This window comes from Mustelus asterias, chromosome 13 (genome assembly GCF_964213995.1).
Source record: "Mustelus asterias chromosome 13, sMusAst1.hap1.1, whole genome shotgun sequence".
In the NCBI taxonomy this organism is placed as follows: domain Eukaryota; kingdom Metazoa; phylum Chordata; class Chondrichthyes; order Carcharhiniformes; family Triakidae; genus Mustelus; species Mustelus asterias.
Genome location: NC_135813.1, coordinates 93,263,884 through 93,284,064, shown reverse-complemented (window position 1 = coordinate 93,284,064; position 20,181 = coordinate 93,263,884). Strand labels below are relative to the sequence as shown.

At 46.8% G+C, this 20,181-nt stretch overlaps 1 protein-coding gene across 1 annotated transcript in view; it reads right to left on the bottom strand.

Moving 5' to 3' along the window:
- usp30 (ubiquitin specific peptidase 30) overlaps window positions 1–19,500 on the bottom strand; it is a 38,236-nt gene extending 18,736 nt beyond the window's left edge. The window contains exons 1-7 of the mRNA XM_078227274.1: window positions 19,293–19,500; window positions 16,859–16,968; window positions 12,829–13,011; window positions 10,203–10,306; window positions 8,970–9,068; window positions 3,291–3,336; window positions 1,390–1,484 (exon numbers count right to left, since the gene is read on the bottom strand). Of these exons, the coding sequence (XP_078083400.1) occupies window positions 1,390–1,484; window positions 3,291–3,336; window positions 8,970–9,068; window positions 10,203–10,306; window positions 12,829–13,011; window positions 16,859–16,968; window positions 19,293–19,372 (717 nt within the window). The 5' untranslated portion in view covers window positions 19,373–19,500. The remainder of the gene's footprint in view (window positions 1–1,389; window positions 1,485–3,290; window positions 3,337–8,969; window positions 9,069–10,202; window positions 10,307–12,828; window positions 13,012–16,858; window positions 16,969–19,292) is intronic.
- Between the last annotated feature and the right edge of the window lie 681 nt (window positions 19,501–20,181).

Below are 20,181 nucleotides of genomic sequence, written 5' to 3'. Positions count from 1 at the left end.
TCTTCCATGGGGATTTCTAATGGGAATCAGTCTGGCAAAGTTAATAAACAATGTAGGGATTGGCATGGATTGTTCTCCGGCTCAGGCTCTGCCAGCCAGCATTGTGGAGCTTTCAACACGCCTGTTGGAACTTACAGCGCAGGCACACGGGCACAGCTGCAAGTTAGAATATTAGCATTTACATTCAGAATGTCTGATTTCCAAAGTGAGAACAGAAACATAACTCAGGCTAGGACTTCAGTAGATAACTAAAATATGCCATTTAAAGCTTAAAAGCTTGTGTGTGTTTACACAAAAGCAGAAATAGACCATCTACCCTGACCCGCTGCCTTTCTTTGGGATCATGGCTGATCAGCAACCTAACCCTGACCTCGCTTCACATCCCTCGATTGAATAACAAAATTTAAGATATTAAATCGAGTCCAGATGACCCTTTGTCAAAGCTTTGACTCGAAACGTCAGCTCTTTTCTCTCCTTACAGATGCTGCCAGACCGGCTGTGGTTTTCCAGCAATTTCTCTTTTGGTTTCAGATTCCAGCATCCGCATTAATTTGCTTTTATTTTTAAGATATTAATCTCAGCTTTAACATTTAAAATGGATCTTGGCCTCGTGGTATTATCGATAGACTATTAATCCAGAAGCTCAGCTAATATCCCAGGGACCCGGGTTCAAATCCCGCCACGGCAGATGGTGGAATTTGAATCCAATGAAAAAAATCTGGAATTAAGAATCTACTGATGACCATGAAACCGTTGTCGGAAAAACCCATCTGGTTCACTAATGTTCTTTAGGGAAGGAAATCTGTTGTCCTTACCCAGTCTCATGACCCCAGAGCCACAGCAATGTGGTTGATTCTCAACTGCCTGCCAAGGGCATCGAGGGATGGGCAACAGTTTGCTACCAAATAAACCTGTTGGGCTTTAACCTGGTGTTGTGAGACTTCTTACTGAGTTTACCCCAGTCCAACGCCGGCATCTCCACATCATGACTGCCAGCAGTACCCGTGTCACACAAATGGATTTTTAAAAATTGCAGTTTTGCAGAAGAGAGTTCTAAACTTCTATCACACTTTGACTGTCGATGTATTTCCTAATTTCACTCCTGAAAAGTCTGGCACTAATTTTTAACCGTGCCCTGTAGCTGTAGACCACCTAACCAGCAGAAATAGTTTCTCTGTATCTAACTCTACCTGTTCCCCTTGTGTACCTTTCAATCAAATCACCCTTTAATCTTCTGAATTCCACGCAATACAACCTAGTTTGTGTAATCTCTCCTAGTAATTTAATCCTTGGAGTTCAGGTATTGTTCTGGTAAACCGAGACTGCACTCCCCCCCAAGTGTAAAGCACTATTAGGTGAATTCATCTCTTCCTTTCCACACGAACCCACCTGTTGCTCGCACCGCTTGCACACCATGTTGCTGGTTAGTCGGCCATGGAACGGATGCTGAGACCTCCAAGGGCTTGGTGGTGGCAGCAAAGGCCCTTAAATAGTGAACAGATACAAGGTGAATTGACAACAATAGATTTGGGATAAATCCTGCAAAACATATCAGGCAACTTGGTGTGGAGTTCAATTGTAGTGGCTGCAGTAAAAAGACAGAAAATGACTTGGAGGAGGGGGCTGAAGGGTGGATCAGTAAATTTGCTGATGACACCAAGATTGGTGGAGTAGTGGATGAGGTGGAGGGCTGTTGTAGGCTGCAAAGAGACATAGATAGGATGCAAAGCTGGGCTGAAAAATGGCAAATGGAGTTTAACCCTGATAAATGTGAGGTGATTCATTTTGGTAGGACTAATTTAAATGTGGATTACAGGGTCAAAGGTAGGGTTCTGAAGACTGTGGAGGAACAGAGAGATCTTGGGGTCCATATCCACAGATCTCTAAAGGTTGCCACTCAAGTGGATAGAGCTGTGAAGAAGGCCTATAGTGTGTTAGCTTTTATTAACAGGGGGTTGGAGTTTAAGAGCCGCGGGGTTATGCTGCAACTGTACAGGACCTTGGTGAGACCACATTTGGAATATTGTGTGCAGTTCGGGTCACCTCACTATAAGAAGGATGTGGAAGCGCTGGAAAGAGTGCAGAGGAGATTTACCAGGATGCTGCCTGGTTTGGAGGGTAGGTCTTATGAGGAAAGGTTGAGGGAGTTAGGGCTGTTCTCTTTGGAGCGGAGGAGGCTATGGGGAGACTTAATAGAGGTTTATAAAATGATGAAGGGGATAGATAGAGTGAACGTTCAGAGACTATTTCCTCGGGTGGATGGAGCTATTACAAGGGGGCATAACTATAGGGTTCATGGTGGGAGATAAAGGAAGGATATCAGAGGTAGGTTCTTTACGCAGAGAGTGGTTGGGGTGTGGAATGACTTGCCTGCAGTGATAGTGGAGTCAGACACTTTAGGAACATTTAAGCGGTTATTGGATAGGCACATGGAGCACACCAGGATGATAGGGAGTGGGATAGCTTGATCTTGGTTTCAGATAAAGCTCGGCACAACATCGTGGGCCGAAGGGCCTGTTCTGTGCTGTACTGTTCTATGTTCTAATCTCGGAAAGACAGCTGGAAATCACACTTTGATAAAAGATTGGCAGCAAAAGACTAACAATAAGTAACTATCAGGACTTGCTCGTGTAATCTTTGGATTGAGTTGACCAATTCGATTGGATAACAAAACATTCTTGGAGAGAATTTTCCCTTGGTAACATTTATATTTTGTAACTGTCCCGTTATCAGTTTATGTGGTCCAGTGTCAAATTGTGTTAGATAATGTTCCTGTGAAGCACCTTGGGACATTCCACTATCATAGAATCCCTACAGTGCAGAAAGAGGCCATTCGGTCCATAAAGTCCACACCGACAACAATCCCACTCAAACCCTATCCCTGTAACCCCCTCCTGCTAATCCCCCTGACACTGAGGGGCAATTCAGCATGCCCAATCAACCTAACCCGCACATCTTTGGATTAGATTAAGGGTGACTTTTAAAATAAGCATATACAAGTAGGAGGCTTTAAAAAATCAAACACAGTGCTATCTTTTTCAGCTCAATATTCAAAGTCATGGTTCCGGTAAGCCTTTATCATGATGTAGTCTTTCAAATCAGAACTCAATCTTACAAGTTTCCCATGTATGCTGGTTATAAGCATGATATTGCCTGGAAAACTCATGGCTTCAATTTCTCCAGTCGCACCATTATTGTCGCTCAGTGCCCTGCTGTGCAGAGTTATTCACTAACACAGCTGGAATGAGAATGTACGTCACTAAAGTTCATTTTGAAACAAAGGTTCTTACCTCGGCTTCTGCAGCTCAGCTGTTTGTCCTCCGGTTCTGGCTGAGCCTATAGAACCAGAGACACAGGTTACCAAGGATGACGGAAGGCAAAAATGCACCACAATGGATCTGGTTGCGCAGGTACGGGTGAGCAACCATTTTGTTGAACAGGCAACACATTTTTCATCTTAGCTTAAGTGTATTTGGCACCTGTACCTCTTGCACTGGAACAGCAGTCTAACTGTTGAATAATGGCGTAGGGGGTGTCACAATTGTACCACTTTACAGTCTAAACTGGGTTGCGTCTCTTACACGTGTCCTCGTGTGTCCTTTCCAATGTTTTAGGCAGACAGAACTCAGTTGCCCATATTCTGACTCGCACTAAATCCCATTCATGCCTTGCCAGTGACCTACATTGCGTTCCAGACCACCAACGCATTGAACATAAAATTATCACCCGCATGTTCAAATCACTCCAAGCCCCATCACCTCTTCCACCTCTACAAGTCTCCGAGAACCCCTATTCTGATCTGTAGCCCTTCGCCCCACCATTGGCAGCCATGCCTCCTGTGGAATGAGCCCAACGCTCTGAGATTCCATCCAAAACCGCTTCCCCTTCTCAGCCCTCCTTTCAGGTGTTCCTTATATCATTCTATTTGCTGAGGGGATGTGGGTGTCGCTGGCTGGGCCAGCATTTATTGCCCATCCTTAATCGCCCTCCATTTCAGAGAGCATTTGAGAGTCACCAACATTCTTTGGATCTGGAGTCACATGTAGGCCTGACCAGGTAAGAACAGCAGATTTCCTTCCCTAAAAGAAAATCTGTTCCACAGGAGCAGGCTGAGGGTAAGGGAGCTTGTTTGTGCACTAATTTATTTATTTATTTGTCAGTTAAATTTGTGAAAAAAACAGGAAGTAGGCCCAGCAGCAGCCTGGGAAGGTTTTGGAGGGTTTAAAAGTAGGCCGCACCTTTGAGCGGGCAGCGTCGTTAGCGGGCAGCAGAGTGAGCAGGGGACAGAGTGAGAGCTGAAGGGCTTTGGCTCAAAACGGGCTTCGGCGAGAACAGGCAGAGGCGAGAGTAGTTTTTTTTTTTCTTTTTCAGAAAGTTTATTCCTGTATTTCCCCAGAGTAAAAAAAAATATGCCAGGCAAGATGTTGGAATGCTCCTCTTGCAGGATGTGGGAGATCAGGGAGACCTCCGGTATCCCTGACGACAGCACCTGCAAAAGATGCATTCAGCTGCAGCTGCTAGCAAAGCGTGTTAGGGAACTGGAAAAGGAGCTTGATGACCTCCATCTAATTCGGAAGAATAAGTAGTATATAGACAGTAGCTTTAGGGAGATAGTTACACCTAAGCAGCAGAGCACAGGAAATTGGGTTACTGTAAGGAGAGGAAATGGCAGTGTGAAAGGACAGGTAGAGCAGGGTTCCCCTGTGGCCATACCCCTCCACAACAGGTATACTGAATTGGATACTGTTGTGGGAGATGCTTTACCTGGGACAAGCTGCGACAGCCGGAACTCTGATACTGAGTCTGGTTCTACAGCGCAAAAGGGTGGGATGAAGAAGAGGAGAGCAGTAGTGAGAGGGGACTTGATGGTCAGAGGTACAGACCGGAGGTTCTGTGGTCGGGACAGAGACTCCCGCATGGTTTGTTGCCTCCCAGGTGCCAAGGTCAGCGATGTCTCTGATCGCGTGCACAGCGTTCTAAAGTGGGAAGGTGATCAGCCAGATGTCGTGGTACACGTTGGTACCAATGACGTGGGAAGGAAGAGTGAGGAGGTCCTAAAGAGTGAGTACAAAGAGCTTGGAAGGAAGTTAAAAAGTAGTAATCTCAGGATTGCTACCTGAGCCACATGCCAGTGAGGGCAGGAGTAGGATGCTTGGGCGGATAAACACATGGCTGAGGAACTGGTGCAGGGGGCAGGGTTTCCAATTCTTGGATCATTGGGACCTCTTTTGGGGCAGGTGGGACCTGTACAAGAGAGACGGGTTACACCTAAACTACAAGGGGACCAATATACTTGCAGGGAGATTTGCTAGTGTTATTGGGGAGCGTTTAAACTAGATTTGCAGGGGGATGGGAACCAGAGTGCCAGAGCAGATAGTGGAGCAGGGGTAAAAAGACAGGTTAGTTCAAGCAAAATCACAAATGGAAGGGTAGTGTGGTGGAAATAATTTTTTGAGGTGTGTCTATTTCAATGCCAGGAGTATTGTGGGGAAGGCAGATGAGCTGAAGGCGTGGATAGACACGTGGAAATATGACATTATAGCCATTAGTGAAACTTGGCTACAGGAGGGGCAGGACTGGCAGCTCAATGTTCCAGGGTTCCAATGTTTCAGGCGGGATAGAGGCAGAGGGATAAAAGGTGGGGGGGTGGCATTGTTGGTCAGGGAAAATGTTACAGTGGTACTCAGGCAGGATAGATTAGGGAGCTTGTCTACAGAGGCCCTATGGGTGGAGCTGAGAAACAGGAAAGGTATGACCACATTAATGGGCTTGTATTATAGACCACCCAATAGTCAGCGAGAATTGGAGGAGCAAATCAGCGGAGAGATAGCTGACAACTGCAAGAAACACAAAGTTGTGATAGTAGGGGATTTTAATTTTCCACATATAGATTGGGACTCGCATACTGTTAAAGGTTTAGACGGGGTAGAGTTTGTAAAATGTGTTCAGGAGAATTTTCTACATCAGTATATAGAGGTGCCAACTAGAGAGGATGCAATATTGGATCTCCTATTGGGAAATGAGTTAGGGCAGGTGATGGATGGGAGTGTGAGGGAACACTTTGGATCCAGTGATCATAATGCCATTAGTTTCAACCTGATCATGGATAAGGATAGATCTGGTCCTCGGGTTGAAGTTCTGAACTGGAAAAAGGCCAAATTTGATGAAATGAGAAGGGATCTGGGAAGTGTGGATTGGCACAGGCTGTTCTCTGGTAAGGATGTAAATGGAAAGTGCGAGGCCTTCAAAGGAGAAATTTTGAGAGTGCAGAGTTTGTATGTTCCTGTCAGGATTAAAGGCAAAGTAAATAGGAATAAGGAACCTTGGTTCTCGAGGGAGATTGTAACACTGATTAAGAGGAAGAGAGAGTTGTATGAAATGTACAGGCAGCAAGGAACACATCAGATGCTCGAGGAGTATAAAAAGTGCAAGAAGCTACTTAAGAGGGAAATCAGGAGGGCTAAAAGAAGACATGAGGTTGCTTTGGCAGACAGAGTGAAGGAAAATCCAAAGAGCTTCTAGAGGTATGTTAGGAGCAAAAGGATAGTGAGGGATAAAATTGGTCCTCTTGAAGACCAGAGTGGTAGACTGTGTATGGAACCAAAAGAGATGGGGGAGATACTAAATGGTTTTTTTGCATCTGTATTTACTGAGGAAACGGGCATGGAGTCTACGGAAATAGGGCAAACTGGTAGGGAGGCCATGGAACCTTTACAGATTAAAGGGGAGGAGGTGCTCGCTGTCTTGAGGCAAATCAGAGTGGATAAATCCCCAGGACCGGACAGGGTATTCCCACGGACCTTGAGGGAAGCTAGTGTTGAACTTGCAGGGGCCCTGGCAGACATATTTAAAATGTCAGTATTCACGGGGGAGGTGCCGGATGATTGGAGGGTGGCTCATGTTGTTCCGTTGTTTAAAAAAGGTTCCAAAAGAAATCCGGGAAATTATCGGCCAGTAAGTTTGACGTCGGTGGTGGGCAAGTTATTGGAAGGTGTGATAAGGGATAGGATCTACAAATATTTGGATAGACAGGGACTTATTAGGGAGAGTCAACATGGCTTTGTGCGTGGTAGGTCATGTTTGACCAATCTATTAGAGTTTTTCGAGGAGGTTACCAGGAAAGTGGATGAAGGGAAGGCGGTGGATGTTGTCTACCTGGATTTCAGCAAGGCCTTTGACAAGGTCCCTCATGGGAGGTTAGTTAGGAAGGTTCAGTCGCTAGGTATACATGGGGAGGTAGTAAATTGGATAAGACACTGGCTCAATGGAAGAAGCCAGAGAGTGGTTGTGGAGGATTGCTTCTCTGAGTGGAGGCCTGTGACTAGTGGTGTGCCGCAGGGATCGGTGTTGGGTCCATTGTTGTTTGTCATCTATATCAATGATCTGGATGATAATGTGGTAAATTGGATCAGCAAGTTTGCTGATGATACAAAGATTAGAGGCGTAGTGGACAGTGAGGAAGGTTTTCAAAGCTTGCAGAGGGATTTGGACCAACTAGAAAAATGGGCTGAAAAATGGCAAATGGAATTTAACGCAGACAAGTGTGAGATATTGCACTTTGGAAGAACAAACCAAAGAAGAACATACAGGGTAAATGGTAGGACTCTGAAGAGTGCAGTTGAACAGAGGGATCTGGGAATACAGGTACAGAATTCCCTAAAAGTGACGTCACAGGTGGATAGGGTCGTAAAGAGTGCCTTTGGCACATTGGCCTTTATAAATCGGAGTATCGAGTATAAAAGTTGGAGTGTTATGGTAAGGTTTTATAAGGCATTGGTGAGGCCGAGTTTGGAGTATTGTGTACAGTTTTGGTCACCTAGTTACAGGAAGGATGTAAATAACATTGAAAGAGTGCAGAGAAGGTTCACAAGGATGTTGCCGGGACTTGAGAAGCTGAGTTACAGAGAGAGATTGAATAGGTTGGGACTTTATTCCCTGGAGCGTAGAAGATTGAGGGGAGATTTGATAGAGGTGTATAAGAGTTTGATGGGTATAGATAGAGTGAATGCAAGCAGGCTTTTTCCGCTGAGGCGAGGGGAGAGAAAAACCAGAGGGCATGGGTTAAGGGTGAAAGGAGAAAAGTTTAAAGGGAATATTAGGGGGGGCTTCTTCACGCAGAGAGTGGTGGGAGTGTGGAATGAACTGCCGGATAAAGTGGTAAATGCGGGGTCACTTTTAACATTTAAGAAAAACTTGGACGGGTTCATGGATGAGAGGGGTGTGGAGGGATATGGTCCAAGTGCAGGTCAGTGGGACTAGGCATAAAATGGTTCGGCACAGACAAGAAGGGCCAAAAGGCCTGTTTCTGAGCTGTAATTTTCTATGGTTCTATGGATCATTATCAAGAAAATACCCTCCTCTTTGTCTGGGCAGTGGCAGTGTATGTCCACCTGAACCCAGTTTGATATAAACCATGCTCCTCGAGAGGTAAATTATTTCCAAACTATTTCTGTGGAAAAATGCTGCCACACACAACAATCGCAATCAGACTATTTTCATAGAATCCCTACAGTGCAGAAGGAGGCCATTTGGTCCATCAAGCCTGCACCAATTCTCCGTCAGCGCATCTTACTAGGTCCTATCCCCGTAACCCCATGTCTTTACCCCCTAATCTACACATCTTGGGGCACCAAGGGGCAATTTAGCATGGCCAATCTGCCTAACCTGCACATCTTTGGAGTGCGGGAGGAAACTGGAGCACCCGGAGGAACCCAGAACGGACACGGGGAGAACGTGCAATCTCCACACAGACAGTCATCCAAGCTGGAATGAAACCTGGGGTCCCCGGCGCTGAGAGACAGAAGTGCTGACCACTGGGCCACCGTGTTTGTACACAGTTTCTTTTTAAAAGCCCAGTTCCATTTTGGACACAGCAAAAGGTGGCGTGTTTTCTTAGAACACCTCACACACCAAGTGGTCCTTAGGACAGGAGCCATTAGAACATAATCCCAGTGTAAAAGCCACTTTACCTCCAGAGACCGAACGTCGAACAGATGTGCAACTCGAGGCTGGCGATCTCGCTCATCTTCCAGGGCCGCAGTGAGAATGTGAAATAACTCGTGCGCATCCTGCCGACACAAGATTAAAAGATCTGCTTTAATGAGTGGGAACAGGAAAAGGGGTCAGAAAGAGAGTCCGATGTGACAGAATGAGCACTCTCAGAACTCACTGAATTCACAACCTCAAACTGCACCTCGTGAATAGGTGAAGCAATGACTTAGGGAGGGGGTTTGGCAGGAATTGACACGTTTGCCAGATGTTTAAAAGTAGACGCACGTGAACATAACATGCAGATACCGGTGACAGAAACTCAATGAGCCAACAGCTGTCAGTGAAGGTACAGGAGGTGATATTAAGTAAATGATGTTCGAATACAACTGGTGACAACTTTGTATTGGATGTAACGTGACCAATCTGTAACCTACAAGCTGAAAGAGTCAGCTGACCCAGTAAATCATGGAACCAATTACAGAATGATGTGCGAATCAGCTGACCAGCAGATACTATAAGTAAGAACCTGTTGGAATTGTGGGGAGCTTGCGTTGGGCCCAGGGCGAGGCCTCAAGTTTAGAGTAATGAAATTTCTTTATTAAACCTTTTCTTTGTTTTATAAGTTGGAGTAAGTTTTGTTATATTTTTATTATCCACATTTAAAGAGTTCCTTCTGAAGCAACAAATGACTCTGAGTAACGCTTAGAATGACAGTATAAACGCTTAGAATGACAGTATTCTTTACGCAGAGAGTGGTTGGGGTGTGGAATGGACTGCCTGCAGTGATAGTGGAGTCAGACACTTTAGGAACATTTAAGCGGTTATTGGATAGGCACATGGAGCACACCAGGATGATAGGGAGTGGGATAGCTTGATCTTGGTTTCAGATAAAGCTCGGCACAACATCGTGGGCCGAAGGGCCTGTTCTGTGCTGTACTGTTCTATGTTCTAAAGAATCATAAAATGACGGCACCGAGATGGTCATTTGGCCTGGTACAGCAGCAGTAGTTCTTTAACAGGAAGCGCACTGAGTATCTATCACTGATGGTACAGGGGAAGACTCTGCAGGTTAGTATCTATCACTGAAAGTTACTAAACCAGCAAGATTCCCCTCCCGGCTGCTACTGGTGATTGCGTTCATACTTCAGTCCGACTCCTTCAACTGTGACACCGCCAAATGGACACGGGGTCTTAGATGTCCGAATGCTTACCTGCTCTTCGAACGAAGACATTTGCCATTTGTACATCCTCAAGACTTCTAGGAGATTTCCGGCGTCCACCACATCCTCTGAAGTTTCTTCCCCATTGGACAATACTAGCAGTAGAAAAGCAGAAAATAAAACACGCAATGTGCGACTATCCCCTTGGACCTCAATTCATCCAGACAGGAGAACTCAGGCCTGCATCTGAGCCACAGCTCCACGGAAATGCAATGGACGGAGGGACTTGCATTCATATAACACCGTTTACAACCTCAGGACATCCAAAGCACATCACAGATAATGAAGTAGACTTGTATGTTTACGGTGATCAATATACTGACAAAGAGTAAGGAACTCTCAGGGATTATGTTGTTGAATTTCTAAATCTGCTGGGAAAATCACCACATTTCGAATCGCTGCAAATGAACTAATCCTGTGTGTTGTAGGTAGAGTGGCACAGTGCTTAGCACTGCTGCCTCACAGTGCTTAGCACTGCTGCCTCACAGTGCTTAGCACTGCTGCCTCACAGTGCTTAGCACTGCTGCCTCACAGTGCTAGGGCCCTGGGTTCAATTCCAGCCTCGGGTGACTGTGTGGAGTTTGCACATTCTCCCCGTGTCTGCGTGGGTCTCCTCTGGGTGCTCCGGTTTCCTCCCACAGTCCAAAGATATGCGTGTTAGATGGATTGGCCATGCTAAATTGCCCCTTAGTGGCAGTGGGATTAGCAGGGTAAATGTGGGGGGTTACGGGGTTAGGCCCTGGGTGGGATTGTTGTCGGTGCAGACTCAATGGGCCGAATGGCCTCCTTCTGCACTGTAGAGATTCTATGATTCTATTCTAGGGAAAGGTACGTTTAAAAAGTTGCCCTCTATTCAATCCCTGGTTTGTGCTGACTCAGCTCACCTTAATTAGGATGACAAGGTAACACAGTTTGCCTCAGTGCTGCTGAGCTGGTGAAGGGAGGGACAAACAGTGCAGCTCAATCAGCTTCTGATGTTAACCAAGCCGGCCGGTGAACCAAAACCAAGACACAGCCTTTCTTTACTGAGAGAGTTTATTGACTTTTCAGTCTCACAGCTCACCTTCCACACGACCCAGTGCCCCAGCTATCCCGTTTATATGCTCTTTTTAATAAAAAAACCAATGAAATGAACTCATAAACTGGTAACAGGGATGATAGTCCTGTAATAGGGCTGTAACAAAAAGAAAACTTTCAAAGGAACCGTATATAATTAAATTTAAAATATCGTTTCTGGGGCTGACGATGCACTCTAGCCTCAGGGTTTCCCTTTACAACAGGTCTGGACCCACGGGGGGGTCCTGGCAAATGGCTGGCTTTTGTTGGGTTAAGTACAGCCCCCAGGCAGAGAGGGCCATATCTGGGCAGTACCCTGGCACTTCCACCTGCACCCCTCCCCCCCCCCCCCCAAACCAGAAGTGCCAGGAGGCAGTGGCAGGGTGACATCTGTTAGGGAGGTTCAGGATGGGGGTTTTGTTTCCATGGCGGGGAGGGATGTGGCGTGAAAAGCCAGCGAGGCAGCTGGTGAGCTGCCCTCTGCCTTTCCCCGCCTGAGACAACACCTCGGAAAACAGAATCATTAAATTCTGCACCTTAACTCTGTTTCTCTCCACAGATGCTGCCTGACCTCCCTAGTATTTTTTTTTCCCAGCCTCTTTTGTTCTTATTGCGGATTTGCAACATCCACAGTATTTTCCTGTTGTCTCGTTATCCCTCTCTTCCTTTGAGTCTCTAAACGAAGCTGCTGAGATCCAGCTTCTTACGCCAGGGCCACACCCGAAAAGCACATGAGCTCTGTGCCCATGAGTTCTCCCAATGAGCTTCTGGCTTCAAACACGCCTGTGCAGGGGAGACACGCATGAAGAAAATAAACCACAGAACTAATCGTTTTCAAAACATTTTCTTTTTGGCAAAAAGACGAAATGACGGAAATCTGAAACGAAAGCAGAAAATGCTGGAAATACAACTTCTCATTAAAGATCAAAGCCTGATCGGGGTCAGCTATTTATCTTTGGTGAATGGTTAGTTGACTCTCAGGGAGATACAGGAGGAACTTTGAAAGGCTGGATAGGACAGAGGGTTAAACAAAGCTCAGCCGTGGCTGAGCGGATGGCACCCCAACCACCATCAGCGCACAGTGGCAGCAGTGTGTGTCATTTACAGGGTGCACTGCAGCAACTCACCAAGGCTTCTGTGACAGCACCACACAAACTTGAGACCACCACCACCTAGCCGGGCAAGGGGCAGCAGCCACATGGGAAAACCACAACCTGGAAGCTCCCCTCCAAGTCTCACACCCTCCTGCCTTGGAAATATATCATCATTCTTCTACTGTCACTGGGTAAACCTTCTTCCTGACAGCACAGCAGGTGTACCTGCACCATAGGGACAGCAGCGGTTCAAGAGGGCAACTCGTCACCACCTTCTCAAGGGTAATTAGGTACGGGCAATAAATGGTGGCCTCGCCTGCGACACCCGCATGCTATGAACAAACAATGAAAGAGCACAACGCAATGGCCAACTTTGAACATGTAACTTCCGCCAAAGAAAAGGATCTGTACCTTAGCCTGTCAGAACTTTGATCTTTACCTTGCCCCCTTCCCGCTCAGTATCTCACCTTGGAGCAATCGGAGCAGTGTGACAGAGAGATAGGGACAACGCTCTTCGTGGGGGCTATCCAGGTTGTAACGCCTGGTAAAATCATCAAGCCAGCGGATGAAGGACGGACAAGCAGCCAGACCCTGGACCAGGGAGTTCATAAAGCAGGTGTTGCCCAGGTTCAAGAGGCCTGGAACTAAGCCTGGAAAAGAACAATATCCAAGGTCACCATCAGCTCCCAGCAAATCACTCATTAAATTGTCCCATTAATAAGATCAGTTTTTTTCCGATGCCTCCCAATCGCAATGACTAAGTCACTTCTCCCTTTTATGTTGCATCCATCTCAAAGTTTAACAGGTCAAAATGCTCCGATTTAGCTTAGGTCTGTCGAAGAGGCTGAAGCATTGAGAACTGTCGATTCCAAGCTTCTAGTAAATAAGAGGCATAAAGCACCAGTCGGATTGAGTTGCTTTGGCTCATAAGGGCTGGACTGCCAGGGAATGGGAAGCGACCAGCAACCCCAGTCTGGACATAAGCCAAGTCTATATATTTGACTTGGGAAAAGTCCTGCAGACATGTCACAGTGCATTCAAAACACTTTGTCGCAAATGCAAAAACAATGATTAAAATAAGGTCGTTTTGAATGGAAATTGGAAGGAAATTCGCAAGGAATTCACTGACTTCAAGCTGGCCTCGAAATTACCTTCAATGACTTGGGATTCCCACAGAGGGTACAAAAGTTTATTTATTAGTCACAAGTAGGCTTACATTAACACTGCAATGAAGTTACTGTGAAAAGTACTGTGGTCTTTCAGCAGCAGGTCACATTAACATCTATCTATTACGAACAAGCTGCTGTTTAACCCCAAGCAATATCAAGGGATGTCCGATATTATATAGTATAAAAACAGATCCATATTCTCGGATTGAGAAGCCTTGTAGCCAGTCCTCCTCCCCCCAGCCCCCACCCCCCTGTCGATACAGCGCTGTTGGAGCGAGCATAGAGACAAGCTGGAAAGTTTGCGTTTCGATTCCCCAAATATGAATTTGACTGCTTCACTCTGTCGGAATCACTGATCCCTCCAAGCTACTTTGCCTCAGTGCTGAAGTATTTTAGAGTGCGAGAGAGAAGGAAGGGGGAGGGGGGGGGTAAGAAAAGAGACAGAGAGATAGAGATAGAAAATAAAAAGAGCATCTTACCATCAGGATTACTTTTAAATAATAAACAGTTACAAAAAATCATGATGTAACATCAAAGCATCTTTCTGTCTTGTTCCATCCATGCGGGTTGGTAGTTTTAAAAATGATTTTTTTTTGCTTAAAGGTGAAGTGCTGATGATAACACGTTAGCTTGGCAAGGTTACAGAGCCTGATAATTTGACAGAGCTGAATTAGCATACCCAGTCAATGCTGAATCATCCTTCCCTGATCGATGACTACAATAATTCAGTTCCTTAACAGCCAGCCGACCTCAGTGGCTCCTTGAAGGCAACACATCCCGACAATGCCATCAAGAAATGAGCAGCGGAAAGCTTCTGGTCTGTTTTGTGAATGCTTCTGCTCAAGGCGAGGGATGGGAACACTAGGAGGTGGGAGGCTCCCCTATTGCTCAGTCCCTGCATCAAGCGCTCTGAAGGTCAGGTGCTACATGGTAAGATGCTGGGAGAGGCACATACACCTGGTGTCAAAATTCCAACATCACGCGCCACTGTACCAGCTGAAGCACTTATCCACCCTAAGATTGCCAAGTAATGCTCGAACATGGGAGTCCACAATGACTGGCACTGATGTCGAGGCCACCTAAACCCATTTCAAATAGGATCGGTACAGCCAGCAGACAAAATGAGATGCTCAATTCCCCTCCACCCCCCCATCATGGTACAATATAACAAAGCAGGAAGCCATTTGGCCCACTGTACCTGTGCCAGCCTTGTGAAAGAGCTTTCAATTAGTTGCTCCCCCCTGCCATTTTCATGTAGCCTGCATATTTTCCCTCTTCAAGTATTTATTCAATTTCCTTTAGAAAGTTTCTACAGAATCTATTTCCACCACTCTTTCAAACAGTCCATTCCAGATCATAACAACTCACTGCATAAAAATAAATTCCCATCTCTCCTCTGCTCCTTTTGATAATTAATTTAAATCAGTGACTTCTGATGACCAACCCATCTGCCACTGGAAACAGTTTCTCCTCATTTACTCCGTCGAAACCCTTTATGATTTTGAACATCTCTGTTAAATCTGTTGTCAAAGTCTGGAGGAACCAGTGAGGGAATGGGCTCAGTTAGATCTAGTATTGTGTAATGAGACAAGAGTTAATTAGTAACTTTATACTAAAGGATCCTCTGGGGAAGAGTGATCATAATATGATAGAATTTCACATGGAGTTTGGGAGTGACATGGCCAAGTCCAAAACTAGAATCGTGAATTTTGGAGGTATGACGGGCAAATTGGGTGGGTAGAACGGGAAATTTGATTTAAAAATATAATAGTGGATTCAATTAAAAAGTATGACTGGATAAGCAATGGCAAACGTTTAAACGATTCTGAGAGGTTGTTTCTGCTGGCCAGGGAGTTTAGGACTGGAGCCCAGAACTGGCGTCAACCATTTAGAACTGAAATGAGGAGAAATTTCTTCACTCAGAGGGTTGCGAATCTTCAGAATTTATTAGACCATAAGCTGTAGGAGCAGAAGTGAGTCTGCTCTGCCATTCCATGAGATCATGACTGATCTGATAATCCTCAGCTCCACTTTCCCGCCGTACCCCCATAACCCTTGATTCCCTTACTGACTAAAAATCTGTCTAACCGTCGAAAGCTCGTGCTACCAAATAAACCTGTTGGACTTTAACCTGGTGTTGTGAGACTACTTACTGTAACTCAGAGGGATTTGAATAATCCGGCGTCGAGTATATACAGGACAGAGGCCAATGGATTTTTGGAAAGGGAATCAATGGAGATGGGAATAAAGCAGGAAAGTGGAGCTGATATAGAAATTTAGCCATGATCTTGCTGAATGGTGGAGGAGGCTCAAGGGACCACAGGGTTAACCTTCCCTGCTACTTCTTATGACTTAATTTTTATTCTAAGGAGAACAATCCCAGTTCCGAGAAGCAAAGCCTTAGGCTCTTTCTACTACACCCAATGCCGCTAATATTTAAAATTGGTGAAGCAAAAAGACCGTTAATGTTAGTTCATGATTACTTAATTTCAAAAGATTCTGATGAAAATAAGCAGCTTCTTCAAATACTTGCTATGTGCTAGGGAAACCAGGTTAGGGAAAATAACCTGTCAAACGACATATATCGCAAGGCACAAATCATAACAGCCAAATGCAACCAGCTTCTGTCTGAGCAACAGTATCTGTCAATATTTGTGCAGAGCTTACATTGATTTTTAGAGCTATGCCAGGCAGACAGTGGAGTTGGGTACGGGTTGCGCTCACAGTGGCTTCGTATGCTTTGATTTTACAACAGAAAAGACACATTCCGCCACACCAGATGCCGGAGAAAAACGGGATTGCGACCATTTAAAAGCAGTTATATATCTTACGTGAAGAAAGGAGGCATGATTACTGAGGCACTGGCAGAGGTGGGAGCTGTGCTGGGAGACAGTGGCATGGTGGTAATTACAAGACCTAATGCTAATGCTCCAGGGACACGGGTTAAAATCCCGCGATGGCAGATGGTGAAATTCGAATTCGATAAAAATCTGGGATCAAAAGGTGACGATGAAACCATCGTCGTAAAAACCCCATCTGGTTCACTGATGTTCTTTGGGGAAGGAAATCTGCCATCCTTACCTGGTCTGGCCTACATGTGACTCCAAAGCCACAGCAATGTGTTTGGCTCTTATACGGCCTAGGAAATCACTCAGTTCAAGGGCAATTAGAGATGGGTAACAAATGCTGGCCCAGTCAACGATGCCCACGTCCCGTGAAAGAATAAATGAATAAAAAGGACAGTCAAACAGAACAGAGGTCATAAAATATAAGAAAAGGGCGAATACTTGACGCGATTTCTGACAGTCACATTCCTCATGTACAGTACCTTTCCTGCGTTTCTTTCTCTCAGTAATTGGTCCCCACAATACGTAGATGCTGGCTGCCAAGGCTGCAGCTATTCCTCCAATAACACCCCAGTTCTTCATCATTCTATTCCTGGAAAATAATAAATCGATCTTTTTTTTTTTTAGCCAAATCTCACTCCTTTCTTGACGGCATCCGTCAAACCCACAGGCTCTCTCCACCCACCCAGAGGGTGGTGAATGTGTGGAATTCACTACCACTGAATGCAGCTGAGGCCAAAACGTTGTCAGATTTCAAGAAGAAGTTAGAAATAGCTCTTGGGGCTAAAGGGATCAGACTTTCCCAACCAAATAAACAAAATCAAATTAACTTAGGGACAACTCAAAAGGGGCAGCTCCCTAAAAGGAGGGGAACTGGCTGAAGCAAAAGACAAAGCGGAAAAGAAACTTGAAACATCAAATTAAAATGTGATTAAAGGGGTCAATAATACCGCTCCCTGCGGTGCCCAACTGCCCCAGAAGGCATTAACTGTGTCCTCGGACACCACATGCTCCCTTTCCAGGGACACCCGGCCGTGAATGTAGTGGGAGGAAGGGAGGATCAGGATATTGAATTCGATGATCAAGATGAATGGCGGAGCAGGCTCGAAGGGCCGAACGGCCTATTCCTGCTTCTAGTTTCTATATTTCGATCAGGACAAGGCCAGCAGGTGCATGGGAACGCCACCACCTGCAAGTCGCCTTCCAAGCCCCATGCCATCTTGACTCGGAAACGCACAGGCAAACACATTGAAAATAACAACTGCGTAGCGTTTGCTGCGGGCAAAACACCTTTGGAAGTAAGATAAAGGCAAGATACTGCAAAACTGAAATTAAAACAGTAAATGCTGGAAAATCTCAGCGGGTCTGACAGCATCTGTGGAGAGAGAATAAAGCCAACATTTCAAGTCTGAACGCAGACTCGAAATGTTGGCTCTATTCTCTCTCCACAGACACTGTCAGACCTGCTGAGATTTTCCAACATTTTCTGTTTTTGTACCTTTGGAAATAATTATCAGAAAAGTGGGATTGATGGGGTCGCAGCAGCTGAGGAGGCCAATTCTGCCCATCATAATTCACCCATCCATTGGCATTTTAACATTTACCCCACTCCCAATTATTTCTTAAGCCAGATTTTTACCTCTCTACTCTTTCTGGAAGTTTATTTCACATGCTGGCTCAGGAGACAATATTTATACAGCATCTTTCACAACCTCAGTACATCGCAAAGCACTTTACTACTAATTAAGTATCTTCTGAAGTGCAGCCAAATAGCACGCCGCAAACTCCCACAAACAGCAACGATATAGCGACCACAAGCAGGAATAATGTGACCTGACACTTTTGTTTTTTAAAAAGTCGAGGCATTGGTCAGGACAATTGGTTTCCAAAGACTCTCCACATGCTATAACTTTTACCAAAACACCAGGTTAAAGTCCAACAGGTTTATTTGGAATCACAAGCTTTCGGAGCGCTGCTCCTTCATCAGGTGAGTGGAGAGGTAGGTTTCACAAACACGGCATATACAGGCAAAGACACAATTGCAAGATGATGGTTGGACTGCAAGTCTTTACAGGTAATCAAGTCTCTACAGGTACTGGTACAGGTATTTTGTCTATATATGCCGTGTTTGTGAAACCTACCTCTCCACTCACCTGACGAAGGAGCAGCGTTCCGAAAGCTTGTGATTCCAAATAAACCTGTTGGATTTTAACCTGGTGTTGTGAGATTTCTTCCTGTATCCATCCCAGTCCAACATCGGCATCTCCATATCATAAATTTCATCACCTTCCCTGAAGCGCTGCGCTGGTTGTAAAAGGGGAAGTACTAATGATTGTCACAATGTCAGGGGTGCATTTGGTCAATCGGTCCTGCTGCTGTCTCAAATAGTGACCGTCTCAAAATATCACCTCCAGGTTAACTCTGCCATCCACCAAATCCAGTGTCATGAGTGAATGGGCTCATACAGGAGGATGGGCATTCGGCCCATCTAAATCATTCTGGGCTCGCTGGAAGAATAGCCCCGTTGCCCCCTCTCCCTCAGTCAGTGCTGAGTGAATTGGCTCATAGAGCACAGGAGGGAGGGCATTCGGCCCATCAAGTCCATTCTGAGCTCCCTGGAAGAATGCCCCCATACCCCCCACTGGGTGGAGGGGTGTCAGGGGGAGCTCGGCAGACAGTCTCTGGTATCCTCCCTCAGGCAGTCCAGCCAGAGGACCCCCCCCCCCCCGGGGAAGCAGACCCTGCCTGTGATGCCCCATGCAGTCGAATAGGCTGGCGGCCATTCCCCCCTCTGACAGAGGCTGGGCAGCCAGGGTGTGGATTAAATGGGGTTCTGGGTGCTCTCCCTGTCCGGGATTTCTCTCCCTCTCTCCCCGCCGGGGCCTGGCTGAGTTCCCAGGCCCGGCCTCGCCTCACCTCACGGTGGCTCCGCTCTGCAGGAACTCTCGGACCAGCCTGTCGCCAGCCTCCGAGCGGGCCCCGGCTCCACTCCGCATTCCCCCCGCCCCCCGGCACACGGCAGCCGGCCCCAGCAACAGCTGGCTGGCTGGGGGAGGGAGGGGACACCCCTGCGGCCGGACGCGGAACCAAAAGTCGCAGCCGCCCGGACTCCAAACGGCGGACACCAGCCCCTCGCGCCAACCCCGCTGGAGGAGAGCGTGTGCGCTCCTCCCGGCCGCTGGGTGGCGATGTCAGTGCAGGGTCCCCGCTGGAGGAGTGCGTGTGCGGTCCTCCAAGCTGCTGGGTGGCGCTGTCAGTGCGGGGCCTCGCTGGAGGAGTCCAAGTGCGGTGTGTGCGGTCCTCCAGCCACTTGATGGCGCTGTTAATGCAGGGCGCTGCTGGAGGAGACCGAGTGCAGACACCCACCCCCACAACTCAATATTTACCCCCAACTCGACACCCACCCCCCCAACTCAACACCCACTTCCCAACTCAACACCCACCCCCAACTCAACATCCACCCCCCAAGTCAACACCCACCCCCCAACTCAACATCCACCCCCCAAGTCAACACCCACCCCCAACTCAACACCCACCCCCCAACTCGACACCCACCCCCCCAACTCAACACCCACCCCCCCAACTCAACACCCAACCCCCAACTCAACACCCACTTCCCAACTCAACACCCACCCCCAACTCAACATCCACCCCCCAAGTCAACACCCACCCCCCAACTCAACATCCACCCCCCAAGTCAACACCCACCCCCCAACTCAACACCCACCAACCCAACTCAACATCCACACCCCAACTCAACACCCCCCAACTCAACACCCAACGCAACCCCCAACTCAATGCCCAT